Source organism: Colletotrichum siamense, assembly GCF_013390195.1.
Source record: "Colletotrichum siamense strain Cg363 chromosome Unknown KSG_Cg363_contig07, whole genome shotgun sequence".
Lineage (NCBI taxonomy): Eukaryota > Fungi > Ascomycota > Sordariomycetes > Glomerellales > Glomerellaceae > Colletotrichum > Colletotrichum siamense.
In genome coordinates, this window is record NW_023501020.1 from 986,893 (window position 1) to 999,936 (window position 13,044).

General features: G+C 48.9%; 3 protein-coding genes across 3 annotated transcripts; all 3 read left to right on the top strand.

Moving 5' to 3' along the window:
- Window positions 1-1,634: 1,634 nt before the first annotated feature.
- Window positions 1,635-3,086, top strand: CGCS363_v010596 (uncharacterized protein; the record flags this gene model as incomplete). Its single annotated transcript, XM_036642445.1, has 1 exon — window positions 1,635-3,086. The coding sequence occupies one exon, from the start codon at window positions 1,635-1,637 to the stop codon at window positions 3,084-3,086; it is 1,452 nt and encodes a 483-aa protein (XP_036491986.1).
- Window positions 3,087-4,835: 1,749 nt separating this feature from the next.
- On the top strand, window positions 4,836-9,118 carry CGCS363_v010597 (6-hydroxynicotinate 3-monooxygenase; the record flags this gene model as incomplete). Its single annotated transcript, XM_036642446.1, has 9 exons — window positions 4,836-5,178; window positions 7,495-7,625; window positions 7,682-7,960; window positions 8,014-8,204; window positions 8,265-8,323; window positions 8,384-8,462; window positions 8,526-8,635; window positions 8,693-8,914; window positions 8,973-9,118. The coding sequence occupies 9 exons, from the start codon at window positions 4,836-4,838 to the stop codon at window positions 9,116-9,118; spliced, it is 1,560 nt and encodes a 519-aa protein (XP_036491985.1).
- An 883-nt stretch (window positions 9,119-10,001) lies between these two features.
- PAO (Polyamine oxidase) lies at window positions 10,002-11,666 on the top strand (the record flags this gene model as incomplete). Its single annotated transcript, XM_036642447.1, has 2 exons — window positions 10,002-10,297; window positions 10,349-11,666. 2 exons carry the CDS (start codon window positions 10,002-10,004, stop codon window positions 11,664-11,666), a joined length of 1,614 nt encoding a protein of 537 aa, XP_036491991.1.
- Between the last annotated feature and the right edge of the window lie 1,378 nt (window positions 11,667-13,044).

A 13,044-nucleotide genomic window follows, 5' to 3' on the forward strand; every position in this document is an offset into this window, starting at 1 on the left:
TTCAACATTACAACATCTCTGCGCCACGACCCCATGCGGTCATAGTCGATGAGTGTTAATAGCTAGCACTGATCGCCCGACATGGTTGGAATGGGTACGCACGGATGCCCTACACTCCGTTGCGTTGATAGCGTCCACCCTGCAGTTTTTAGCCTGAAAAAGGCAAAAAAAGGGGCTTTTTACCGAAAAACCACTAAATCGCCCTAAACTTCACACCTTAATACCTCTATACGTATATAATATATATAAATAAAAAATATATTAATCGATAGCCTTCGATTAAGTGATTATAACGATATCTTTCTTATTCTCGCGTATTACGTATATATAGAGTTAGCTAAGTGTGAAGTTAAAGCTAATTTTAAGGGGTTTTTAAGCAGATAGTTTAATATAACGTACTAGGGGTTTCATTTTTTCTTTTTAGCGTTATATTTAATATCTACTAGCTTAAAAGCCCCTTAAACTTTACACTTTAATAGCTCTATATGTATATAGTACTTATGAATAAAAAAGATATTATTATAATCACCTAATTAAGGGCTATTAATTAATATATTTTTTATTCTCACGTATTACGTACGTATAGAGTTATTAAGGTGTGAAGTTTAGGGGGTTTTTAGGCTAGCGGAAAATTTTCCTTCTGGGTTAAAGTCGGGGGCGGACGCTGTCAACGCAACGGAGTGTAAATATGACAGGGGTTATTGAAGGGCGTTGACAAAAGTGGGATTGAACACCAGCTTATCCATACGAAAACTCTGGGCGCAGAGTCAGAATCCTCCATGGTTCAAATCTTTTTTCAGTCCAGAAAGGATTTAGAAAGGGAAAGATCTTCGCTGTCATAATAGCTTCGAAGGAACCAGTCTGACTCTCCTCGTACCAGCCGGTCGTGTCAAGTTCAAATGGTGGATAGAGAACCCACTGACCGGACCTAAGGAAGAAGCAATTATGTGGAAGGAAGGAAGGAAGGCTGGTCTTTCAAGGTCGGGATCATCCTAACCCAAAAAGCGCCACCGTAATTGAAAAAAAAAAAAAATACCCGCTTGAAGATTGGATTTAATACTGCAAACGCTCGAATGGCTGTCCGCATCCAGTATCCATGGCCCATGGGGACCCTGGGTCTTGGTGGTCCTCGGGATAGAATAACGCATGATGCAAAATCTCACCGGCTCTGGGGTAGATGTGATCACCGGAATCAAGTTGCTGTCTTGTGCCAGAACCTCTTCGGTTATGTGGCTCTTTGCTGCCTACACCGAGGTGATGACACGTCAGTAACAAAGTTTGACAGCTATGGGACGGGCTGACAAGGTACCCGAAGGTTGTTCCGATCGTGCCTTGCTCCGGTGAATTCTGCGCTTCCCTTGACCCTCCTAATATTTTGACGACTTCCATTCTTCCAGGATAGTCTTAAGCAACACAATTGGTATGCTTGCGACTCTCGTTCATTCGACATGCTGCCTTTCCCACTCCTCAGGCTTCCCCGAGAGCTTCGAGACACTATCTACAGCTTTTACGTCATCGTCGACGGAGGGTACATTTGCGACACCGATGAGTTTACCCGTGGAAAGCTGAAGGGTGCCAACTAGAAAGAAGTCGATCTATCTCTTGTGTACACTTGCAAACAGATAGCCAACGAGATGGACCGCGGCGGACTTGCCCTGAAACTGAACTCAATTACGTTTTCGACCCTGGATTCGGTCGAGTTCAGCCATTTGGCATGCCAATTCCAACAGCTCAAGAGCCGCGGCGTGGACTTCGTAAGATGCGAGATGTTTCAAAACTACGGACATCTCATACCCGATCGTGTCTACGCAGAAGTCCAGAAGAGTTATCCGCAGTTCATGCCATTATTGGATCGCATGAAAGCTGAAGGGCCCCGGGCTCCTGTGCAAGGAGCTGGTCTATGTTTGGAGCGTCACGGGCCCTACGGCGAGGCTCCGTCGGTCTATCGTGGCTTTATCAAAGATGTCTTAGAATCAGCCTGGACACAGGACGACAGTTTCAGAAATCTGGTTGCCGACTTTACTCCCCCAATGTTTTCAACAGACCATATCGACAAATGGTCGCCTTTCGAGGTTATTAAAAGTCATATCAACCCTTGGACCATCCCGTCCGACAGCCAGATGGACGCATTGGAGGCAGCGGTACCCATCGAATTCTCTTGCCCCAGGACTAGAGACGACCGATCCATATATCGTTTCTCTGCAGCTGCGGCGGCCGTATATTTCCTACAGTCAATACCGCACTCTCTTCGTAAACATCTCCGCAAGATCATCCTCAACGAAGATTACGAAGCCGTTCTTTACCCACAAGAGCACGCCAGAGGCCTGATTCCGTTTTGCCAACAATATCCGATCCAGGTTGAGCGTCGCGTCAGTCTCTGGAACGTGGTCTTCCAGGAGGACATGTTCTATAAGCACCCAGATGAGCGCTGTTGGCGCAACCAAGTTGCAACGCGACGGACTCCTTGTGTGATGAATTCAGACCAGATAACGGCGAACGTAGCCACTTGGATCACAGAGGCTCTTGCGCTCGATCAAGAGGGCATGCCACCTGGATCTTTCTCACTCCTTCTCGACGGCGATCCGTGTCCAGACTTATGCTCACGCATTTTTAAGTCAATCGTCCAGCGAGATGCTGCCTGGCAGCAAGCTTGGATAGAAACTATTCAGAGAGGTATACTCGGCCAGATTACATGGTTTGAGAGAAAGGGCGAAAGCGTGTTGAGACACGGGTGGTTCGACTTCAATCAAATTGACAGGGCCTCACGATCTAGGGTACCCGCAGATCGACCGGGCTACTGGGGTTATATCTTCGAACAGTTTCCGCAATCATTGACCGATATTGCGGGAGGAACATCTATTGTGCATTGTAACTTCGACGTGGGTGCACCTTGGAATGTGGAGTCTATCATTCGGAAGCACGCAGAATGGAACAAATATAAATGGGAGCGCGAGTGGTTTAATCACACACCGCAGTCTTGGGGACCTGAGCCACCGTTGCCGCAGTGGCGAATGCTTCTGGAAGACAATATCTGGAAACATAACCCGTACGGGTGCCTTTGTCCGTGGGCATTGAAATATGTATAGGCAAGCCTCTGCAACGATGCAGTCTTTTCGAGGGACGAATAGGACCCGAGCAATATTCCAGCTACCAAATTGTGTACATATCAGTCCCCTCTAAAAGCGCACAACGGTGCTGGCTTTACGCGGATGATGAAAGCTTGAAACAGATGCGATGAAATGGGAAGTCTATAAACTACCCTTTCTTTCAATTGAAGCTGACATATTCTTTGTACCATCTGCTTTGGATATTTCCCTTTCGAACCGTTTTTTCAGACAGGGCCGATGGCAGATGAACTTGACAACTCAACTGAAAATAAATGCCAACCGTTCGTACTTTACCCGAGGTAGCTCCTATCATGCAACTCCCTTGCTGTCGTCAGCCTTTTACAGTTTCCACAAACATTCGACTTTGCAAATTCCTAAGCCTTATAAACTCGGAAACATTCAACGAAAGATCTAGGCGTCTGACTTGTTCATTCGTTCTGCCTATTGTCTCCATTTGCGCTTCGTCCGATTTTGTTCTCACCTGACAAAGTAGTGCCCCCTTTCGCTTCTCGCCTGCTCGCATAAAGTGCTACAATTGATGAGAGTGAGAAGAGCGCCACAAGAGCAGTCGGTATTAGGCTCAGGCAGATAGTTGTGGCACCCAATGTCCTAGAGACTGGGCTAAAGGGGAACGATTGAATGGCCAAGCATTGATGCCGATCATACCGACGGCATATGTTCAAAGCCAGATAGTAAAGATCGATTGATCTGAGTATTGTGTACACATGGCTTCATTCCCAAAAGGACAAATGTGAAAGACGCTGCTTCTCGGTAAAACAAAGACCGACATTTAATTTCAAATAGACCAGATCGGAGGACGGAGTCGGCGAACGGAGCATGATGTCCACCGATGTCCGAGGCGGCAGCTTTCCGAGAATCATGGTGGCAGTGTGGGTGGAGACGATGAGCCCTTCGTCCCGCAAAGCCGTGATATGCATGGTACACTATTGGAACAGACGGCCCCGTCCGCTAGCGTTGTTGATCATCCGGTGATGATCGAATCAAGAACCTTGCATGAGACTGAAAACTGAGGTTTCCGCCTGGAAGTCGTTCGTAGCTGAGCGGCGTCCAGGCGCGAACCCACACCTGTGGGTATGGGCTGGGAAACTCGATAGGCAGGGGGAGCCCTCCTCTTGACTTTCGAATCTTTCCATCACCGCTGGCTCAAACTAGCTCCTCAGAAATTGACTTTCAACCTACAGCTCGTTCTTAAATGTTTTGTTGTGAACGTTGATACGCTTTCACCATCTATATCAGATGCCTAAACAACAATCTGGTCGGGGGACGGATCGAGATGGCCTATTTCAATGCTCCCAGTGTTCCCGTCGATATCACCGCTCCGAGCATCTCGTTCGTCATGTTAGGTCCCACACGAAGCAGCGCCCCTATGTGTGCAACCTGTGCGGGAAGGCCTTCGGGCGCTTGGACATTCTAAGGAGGCATCAAGTTGCACATCCTGGGGAGGATGGCTTGGTTGCCGACTATTCTCAACGTGCTGGGACCGAACGAGTTGGAAAAGCATGCAAGTCATGCTCATCGACCAAGTCCAAATGCTCAGAGGAGAAGCCATGTCACCGGTGTCTTGCGAAAGGTCTGGTTTGTGATTATGAGCCAGCTCATCAAGAGAGAGAAGAACCCTGCGATTTGCAGAGAAGACAGCGAGGGGAAAACGCCGCCTCAGACGTCGAACTTGCAAAGCCTGCACCAGAGGCTGAGCAGAGTGCCAGCATGCATGTGGTTCACGGTGAAGCCGTTCAAGATTTCATGGCTTCATCTACGCCAGGTATAGATCTCACCGAAGAATTGTCGACCAGCCCGCGATTCAATGACCCGGATTCATCCTCATCTGGTGACCAGGTCATTTCAACTGATCCATTCACAGCATCCGATTACCCCTCAGGCATGCTATCAGCGCCATGCGCAGACTACTTCTCCTTTGGACCGGACTGGGACATTGGGACGCTGGACTACTCTTTTATCCAGGCCCAATTCGAGTTGGGCGACGCCAATATGATAACTGGTGATGTCTCGGACAGTTGCCAAGACAGTCTAGTTTCTCTGGTCTCTGAAAGTAAGAATGTTGCGCTTTCAGATATATGGGAGCCAAAGAGCGACGAACATAACGAGATGGAGCGGCAAAATCTGGCAGTGGGTGAAGGGGCGTTCGGAGTCTCTCACTCGAAAAAAGCGACCGGAACCCGGGTAAACAAGCTGTGTGTGTCACCGGCTATACGCAGCAAAGTAGTTGGCATGATTCTTAGGACGACATCGGAGTCCAGGTCAGCAGAGGTACTGGGATGTTTTCCTGGGTGCCAAGCCTTGAGCTCGCTTCTTGACATCTACTCAGATTACTGGGAGGCCACCCACATCTACGACTTTGTGCATTTGCCAACCCTTGACCTTTGCAAACAGGCACCGGAGTTGTTGGGAGCTTTGATAGCGATAGGCGCTATTCAAGCAGAATCGATAGTGGCCCGAAAATTTGGATATGCAATGCAGGAAGTTGTGAGAGCGTCAGCTTTCGACAGTGTGAGAATTCTAGGCACAATCCCCGATCTTCAACGGCTAACAAGATGATTATGACTGTAGTGGGAAGGAAATAATGCCGCGGTATGCGACATCAGCTTAGCCCAAGGCTTCTTGTTACAGCAGCAAATTGCTTTCTTTAGCGGTGTGAGACGCAAAATTGCACTAGCGGAAGCTTGTTCGAAAGCTGCTGAAGTTCTGATCAAGAATGGGGGCCACATGAAGGGAGCCAGACAGACAGACTGTCAGGACCTGTCGACTATCACGGAAGCCCATGGAGATACCCTTGATGGATTGTGGCGTCAATGGTCGGTTCGCGAGTCCCAGCGACGACTGGTCTATGCTTCCTACATTTTGGACGCCCATGTGTCCATGTCACATGGAACACAGATGATTTCGACATATGTCGATATGGATATGCCATTACCAGCTCCCAATCGGTTATGGAAAGCGTCGTCGGCAATGCAATGGAAGGACGAGATCGTTGCTTTACACGGGGCGCGTGTGCCAGAGCCGCGTTCAAGCATCTGCCTCACAAAGCTTATGGCTCAGCCGCTGTCTAGTCCAGCGGGATTCAAAGATATCGACTCGGATGTTGCAATTTTCGCGTTTCTGGCTGGGATTTGGGCCCTATGCATGGAGTGCCATCAACTCAGCTTTGTCTTAGGGCAGTCGAGCACTTGGAGCCACATGATACTAGGCTCAAGACGCAACGAGCTATGTTACACCACGAAAGCTTTTGCTTCTCAGCTTCAGCTTACCGAGGTTCCAATCCCCGCTGAGATGGAAGTTCTCTTTGAGGCCCTGATTATGCACACCCTCACACAGCGGGATACTCCCGTCCTACGCCACCTGGCCTTCTCTCGAGCCGAAAGCGACCCAATGTGCCAAGGTCCCTCACCAAAACCAAATCGAAGTCCTGAGTATTGCCATGCGCTTTGGCGAGCGGGTCGGGTTATTCGAGCGGCGCGAAGTTGTCCGATAGGGAAGCTTTGCGGAGTATTTGCCTCGTCCTTGTTCCAAGCCGTCCTGCTTCTCTGGCGGCATGGTCAATCATGCCACAGCCTTGACGGTTCAACATTCCCCACTTGCATTATAGACGAAGACGGATGCCAGGAGCAACATATTTTGGCTGGCAACATCAGCCTGGCAGTTTACGGCGTTCGCTCTGTACCAGTGTTTATCAAATCAGCGGACTTCGGAGAAAGCATAAGGGAGGTAATTGAAAAGAATTGGGAAGGCAAATATATGCCATCATGTACAGCGGGTATTTGCGACTCACTGTCAAACCTATCTACAGAAAACAAGGATCATTAAGAGGAAATGAAGGAGGAAAGTGGAAGAGCTTGCAATAAGTAAAGGGAACTTCTGAGCTCCACGAGAAGGGGCTTGTATTGATTGTACCCTCAGTTACTCAATCGAAGTGGTCCTCTGTGATGCAGCGGCATTGTGGTGTATCCGGCTTATGGATCCTCATCGGCTCTCCACATCCGGCCTCTCCACATCCCGAACGAGGCTGCCCGTACCTTTTATATGAAAGAGACGCCAAGGTTTCAGTGAATTGTCGTGAAGGTTTTAAAAAGCAAGGTTCTCCTGGCAACTTTCGACTAGTGAGATTTCGCCTTCAAGGAATATCGTCGAGGACTACGCCCAACTCGAGAATGGCCCCCATCAATCAACCTGGTTTACCCCCTCGAGGGACCTTAACACCCAAAGATAACCACAAGACTATGCGGGTGGGAATTGTGGGTGCTGGCATTGGAGGCCTTATGGCAGCAATTACCTTGCTAGAGGGAGGACATGAAGTTGAGGTAGGCATGAATGCCGCTGGAAACCAATGCCTAACACCTACTCACCCAAGGCCAGATTTTCGAGAAGTCTCAATTCAGCAAAGAGGTCGGAGCAGCTATCTCTGCACCGCCCAATTCCTCAAGGATCCTTGATTACTTCGGTTTCGATTTCAGTCGCGCCAAGGCTACGCCGGCAGAAAGTGTAAGTGAATTCCAGCTAGATTATCAAACACGTCGTGGCGCTGACTGCCCTCAAAGCTGGTCTACAACAATGACGCCGAAAACTTGGGAGACAAGACGATACTTTCTCTCTTAGATTATAAGTCCAAGTACGGATTTGCTTGGCACTTCTTCCATCGTGTCGATCTCCATGATGAGCTCAGGAAGCTTGCAACTGAGCCAACTCCTTCACGTAAGGGGTTTGCTCGCCTTCATCTCGCTACACCCGTTTCAAGTGTCGATCTGGATGGAACTATTCATTTCCCAGATGGGACGACAGTCAAGAAGGATCTTGTGGTCGCAGCCGATGGCGTCCGTGTGAGTTCAAAGTATCCAAGACCCATTGCAGCACTTGAAGCTTACCCGTACAGTCCTCCTTTATATCTACGGTGTTGGGCGAAGAGATACCGTCTCAGCACTTCATGACAATGACTCGGTTGCTGCTGCCTACGGAACAGATGGCCAACGATGCCGATACCAACGCCTTTTTCAAGGGCGGATACAACTCTATCAGAGTCCTCAGAGTTGACGACGGCAGCCTTGTGACGTATGGCTGCAGAAAGTAGGTCAAAAAACGCCCACTGTGTCTGGAATACAGAATATTTGACTGATTGAAATGCAGTGGCGCGCTGCAGAACATTGCATTCATGTATCCAGCAGAGCATCTTGAGGACGCTGCAGGTATGCCAATTTCATATGCTGAGCATTCTGCTCTTTCCGCCACTGACTCATAAATGTTAGTCAACAACGGGCCAAAGACTGATGCTCATCCTGGAGGCTTCCTGAAAAAGTATCCTGCTTTCATCCAGTCTCTCGCATCGTAAGCCCTGAACTCTGCCGCTAGTCTTTGAAGATTCTTCAGTCCATCTAACGAACTTTGCAGCAAGGCCAGTGGTATAGGAGAATGGAGGCTACTAACGAGAAAGCCTCTTGACAGATTTGCCCGAGGTCGACTCGCGGTCATTGGTGATGCAGCTCATCCGATGCCTCCCTGTAAGTCAGGTTTGAAATCATGCTGCGAAGACGACTAAGCTCACGCGACCTTCGCAGTACGTGCGCAAGGGGCATCCATGGCCATTGAGGACGCCGCCGCTCTCGGTGTGTTTCTGTCGAGGTTGACAACCTTGGAAGATATCCCGACGCGATTGGAAATGTTCAATGACCTACGAGTCAAACGAGCCGCTACTGTGCAGCTCATGTCATCTCAACACAAATGGGACCCGAGGAAGATCCCGGCAGAATACGTCCACTACTTTGGCGAAGACATCCCACGTACGGAACCAACTTTCTCAAAAGTTTCAGAATTATCAACACTAACTCATGATTGCAGAAAATGATGTGGACTTGGAGAGATGCAGTTGCGACCACAACGTCATACAGGAGGCGTTTAGGATGTTGCAAAAGGAAGATGAGGGAAAGTTGTCACCGGCTTGGGATGCACAGAAGGCAGAGAATGCCACCATGGCTCTTCTTTGAATCCCATGAGCAACCCATCCATCGCAGCTGTTCGCTATATTGGGCACTTAATCTACGCATTCGAGACTTGAAATTATTGAAGTAGGCAAGGCTAGGAACTCACTTCCATGGCGGGATATTAAGTCCCGCTTGCACGTTGCTTCGAAGTAAGAACGAGGATGTGTCGAAGAGGAGACTTCCACAATCCATGGCCTGAGCAGCTGACAAGAGATCCATTGCCAAAAGCAGACAGGTATTTTCTTAGACTACTAAACGGGTCTCCTTATCTCACGCGACCATCCGGAGCGGTGTCTCGGATCGAGCAGCCTCGACGAAAACAGTCCCTGTTACGCGGGGCATTCCTAGTGTCTTCTCCAATATTGTGGCGTTAGTTTGTGTGGACGATATGTTTATTTTGGTCCCATCTTGAACACACGTTCGCTCGTTGCTGAAAACAACGTCATTTCCGAAACATGGCGGCTTGGCTGTGGTAGAGAAACTCACCTATCATTTGCTGAGACGCGACCTGATGAATTTGGGTGTCGCACTTCCATGCTGTACGCCAGCCGCATCTGCCCTGGGATGCCGATGTAAAGAGATTTGTTAGAATGGTTGTTTCTCTCATCATCCATTGTCAAGGCGGCAACGGAAACAACGGCTCGGCGCGTCAAAATTGGCAACGCTCCTTTTGGAGGGAGACACCCACTAGTCTCGAAGTGACCTGAGAGTCACCAAGACATGCTTCTTGGCATATTTTCCGAGAGCAGAAAACGACCAAGAAGTGATGATTATTTAACTATCTCGTAGGTTGCCATATTTATATCTGTGGCTCGTGTAGATTCTCCCTTATGTTGCTCTTCAACACTAACTCCGGATATCGCACAGGACAATATCGATTTTCAAGATGTGGACGCCTACAAGATCTCTCAGCTTCCTCTTCCTCCTCGCTACCTCTGCCCAAGGTGCACCGACAAAAGAGATCCATGCAGACATTGAGGGAAAATGCAGCAGGGTCCAAGTGGCGATCCTCGGCGCTGGCCTCGCTGGAATCACTGCCGCCAAGGTGTTAGACGATGCAGGCATCAAGAACTTCACAATTGTTGAGTACAACGACCGAATCGGCGGGCGTGTGTACAATCGCGCTTTTGGAAGACAGCCAAATAGTGACGAGCCTTACTTTGTAGAACTCGGCGCGAACTGGTATGAAGATGCGCTATGTGGTCTTGAGAATCCAACTAATGATGTGGACAGGGTCCAAGGCACTGAAAATCCAACAGAAGAAAATCCAATCCTGACTTTGGTCAAAAAGTACAACCTAACCAATACACCTTCCGACTTCTCCAATCTAACGGTCTTTGATGAGACCGGTCAAGTGCACCCTGGCAGGTTATCAGCAAGGTTCAAAGAGCTTCAATCGCTGTACGATAACGCCACTGAAGAGTATCAGTACGACGCCGGTGAAATAATTCTTCAGAATCAGCAAGACCGCAGTGCCCGTGCCGGCCTCGCTATCGCCGGCTGGAAGCCGGGCAGCGAACCGCTAGCCCAAGCGATCGAGTGGTCTTCGATTGATTTCGAATATGCCAACCCTCCGGAGAAGACGTCTCAGCAGTACTCGGTCGTCAACACCAACACATCCTTCCAACGTTGGGCGGATGAAAACAACCTTGTACACGATGACCGGGGATTTGCCACCTTTTTCAAGGAGGAAGCCAAATTGTTCCTGGACGAGAGTAGCCAATTGAAACTCAAGACGATTGTGAAGAACATCACCTACTCTTCAGAATCCGTCACAGTGTACAACGACGACGGCAGTTGCATCACTGCCGACTACGCTATCTGCACGTTCTCGCTAGGCGTCTTGCAAAAGGAGGTGGTCAACTTCTCGCCAGAGTTGCCGCGCTGGAAACGCACTGCCATCCAATCTATGACGATGGGTACCTACACGAAAATCTTCATGCAGTTCAAGCCAGAAGATGTATTCTGGGACAAGAACACTCAATTCTTCTTGTACGCCGATCCAGTGCAGCGCGGTTACTATCCTTATTTCCAGTCCCTAGACCACAAAGACTTTGTCGACGGCTCCGGCATCCTCTTCGTCACCGTGGTCGATCAGCAATCCTACGTTGTGGAGGCTCAAGACTTTGAGACGACCAAGAGCCAGATCATGGAAGTTCTGAGGGACATGTTCCAGCAGGAGATTCCTGACCCTATTGACTTTTACCATCACAATTGGACTAGCGAGCCTTGGGCGTACGGATCCTACTCAAATTGGCCGCCGGGTCTGACGTTGGAGATGCATCAAAACATCCGTGCCAATCTCGGGAATCTGTGGTTCGCTGGCGAGGCCACTCATCCACAATACTTTGGATTCCTGCAGGGCGCGTATTACGAGGGAATGAACGCGGGCGAGGCTGTTGTAGGCTGCATCAAGAACAAGGAGGATTGTGTCAGGGGGGTTTCGTACGAGGTGCTGAATGGAGCGACTACTACTGAAAAGTATTCAAAGATTAATGGGTGGAGTACCAAAACATTCGTTAAAGAGCTTGGTATAAACATCAAGAGTTGAGAGATTGTCGCGAAAGATACAAAACTTCAGGACGTTGGCGACGAAGGTCCTCCTACATATTCGTGCTCTTTTACCCAAAACACTCGGATTCAGTGAGCCGTGGTTCTCGTCGATACCTCGCCTTCTTCATACCATGAGCTAGTGGATAGGGGAATGCAGCTTGTTTGCACGAGAGCGTCAAACAAAGTTCCACCAGTGATTGAATTGAATCAGGACAAGAAGCTGGTAGCATGAAGGATGTGAAACTTCTGCGAATATGGCAGTAGCGCGCTTCCAGCTCCCCCAGCATACTTGACCCCCATGGCCAGAGTAAACTACAGTGAGCCACCAACAGACTTCCTCATACAGTAGTAGATAATACGACGACATGTGTTCGCCCCCCTCCACTGGGCACATTGTTTAAGCCCAGTTCATTTCTAGATCCGTGGAAGGTCAGAAACAAGACTAGCATCGACCTCTGAACAGTAGAATCCCATCGAAGAAGTTAGCCCTATATTTCATCAATGCGAAGCCGTTGGGGGTCATCGAGGGTGAATGGGCCTGTTCTCTTCATCATATCCACCTCCGATAGTACAATTTACCTGGCGGTAATTGTTCAGAAACAAATAACTTTAACAGTATCCTCTCTGTGAACCTTCTTCCCCCCATCATAAATTAAAACACAATTCAAAGGCAAGAAATCTCAGGAGAGGCTACATACAGATGCTGAACAGAACATACAAGAATGGAGTACGGTCGCGCGAGGTCGGCGAGGAGGAATGAGTCTGGTAACAGCTGACAAGGTATGTGGACTCCGAATCATTCCAGCCGAACAACATGAATGGAATGTGCTGCATGTCATTTCCGTATGTGACGAAGTCTCCATCAAATAGATGGTCACAATACTTCATCCAAGTTCACGGGGTCTCAGGAGTCCCAACAGAAACATTTCCAGCAGGATGGATCTTGTTAGTTGAGGCTTGAACAGGCGCCATGCCGATTGAAGTTAAATCTAAATCAGATCCAAGGAGCTGGGCTTGCATTCATCATTATCACAGTGAAGAAGACCAGACTTTGGTAGAACTGTTGAAGCTTATGACCTCGTGGGCAAATAGACCCTGCTACTGCCGGGTGGTTCCACATCTCACTTGTAGCGTCCAGGAAAGAAAAGGCATGCAGGCATGGGGGCTCTGACAACGATACTTGTGACACTCTCTTTCGGGTCTCCTCGATGCGATTTGGGAAACCGATTACCAGCCAACGCTGATGAGATGGTGCCTTGACTACTAAGTATTGAGGTATTATATTGTTGCGACTGGAAGAGGGCAACTGCGGGGGGATGGATTTCATACGAACATGCGCGATAATGCCGATTTCCAGCAGATATGGTAAGTGACAG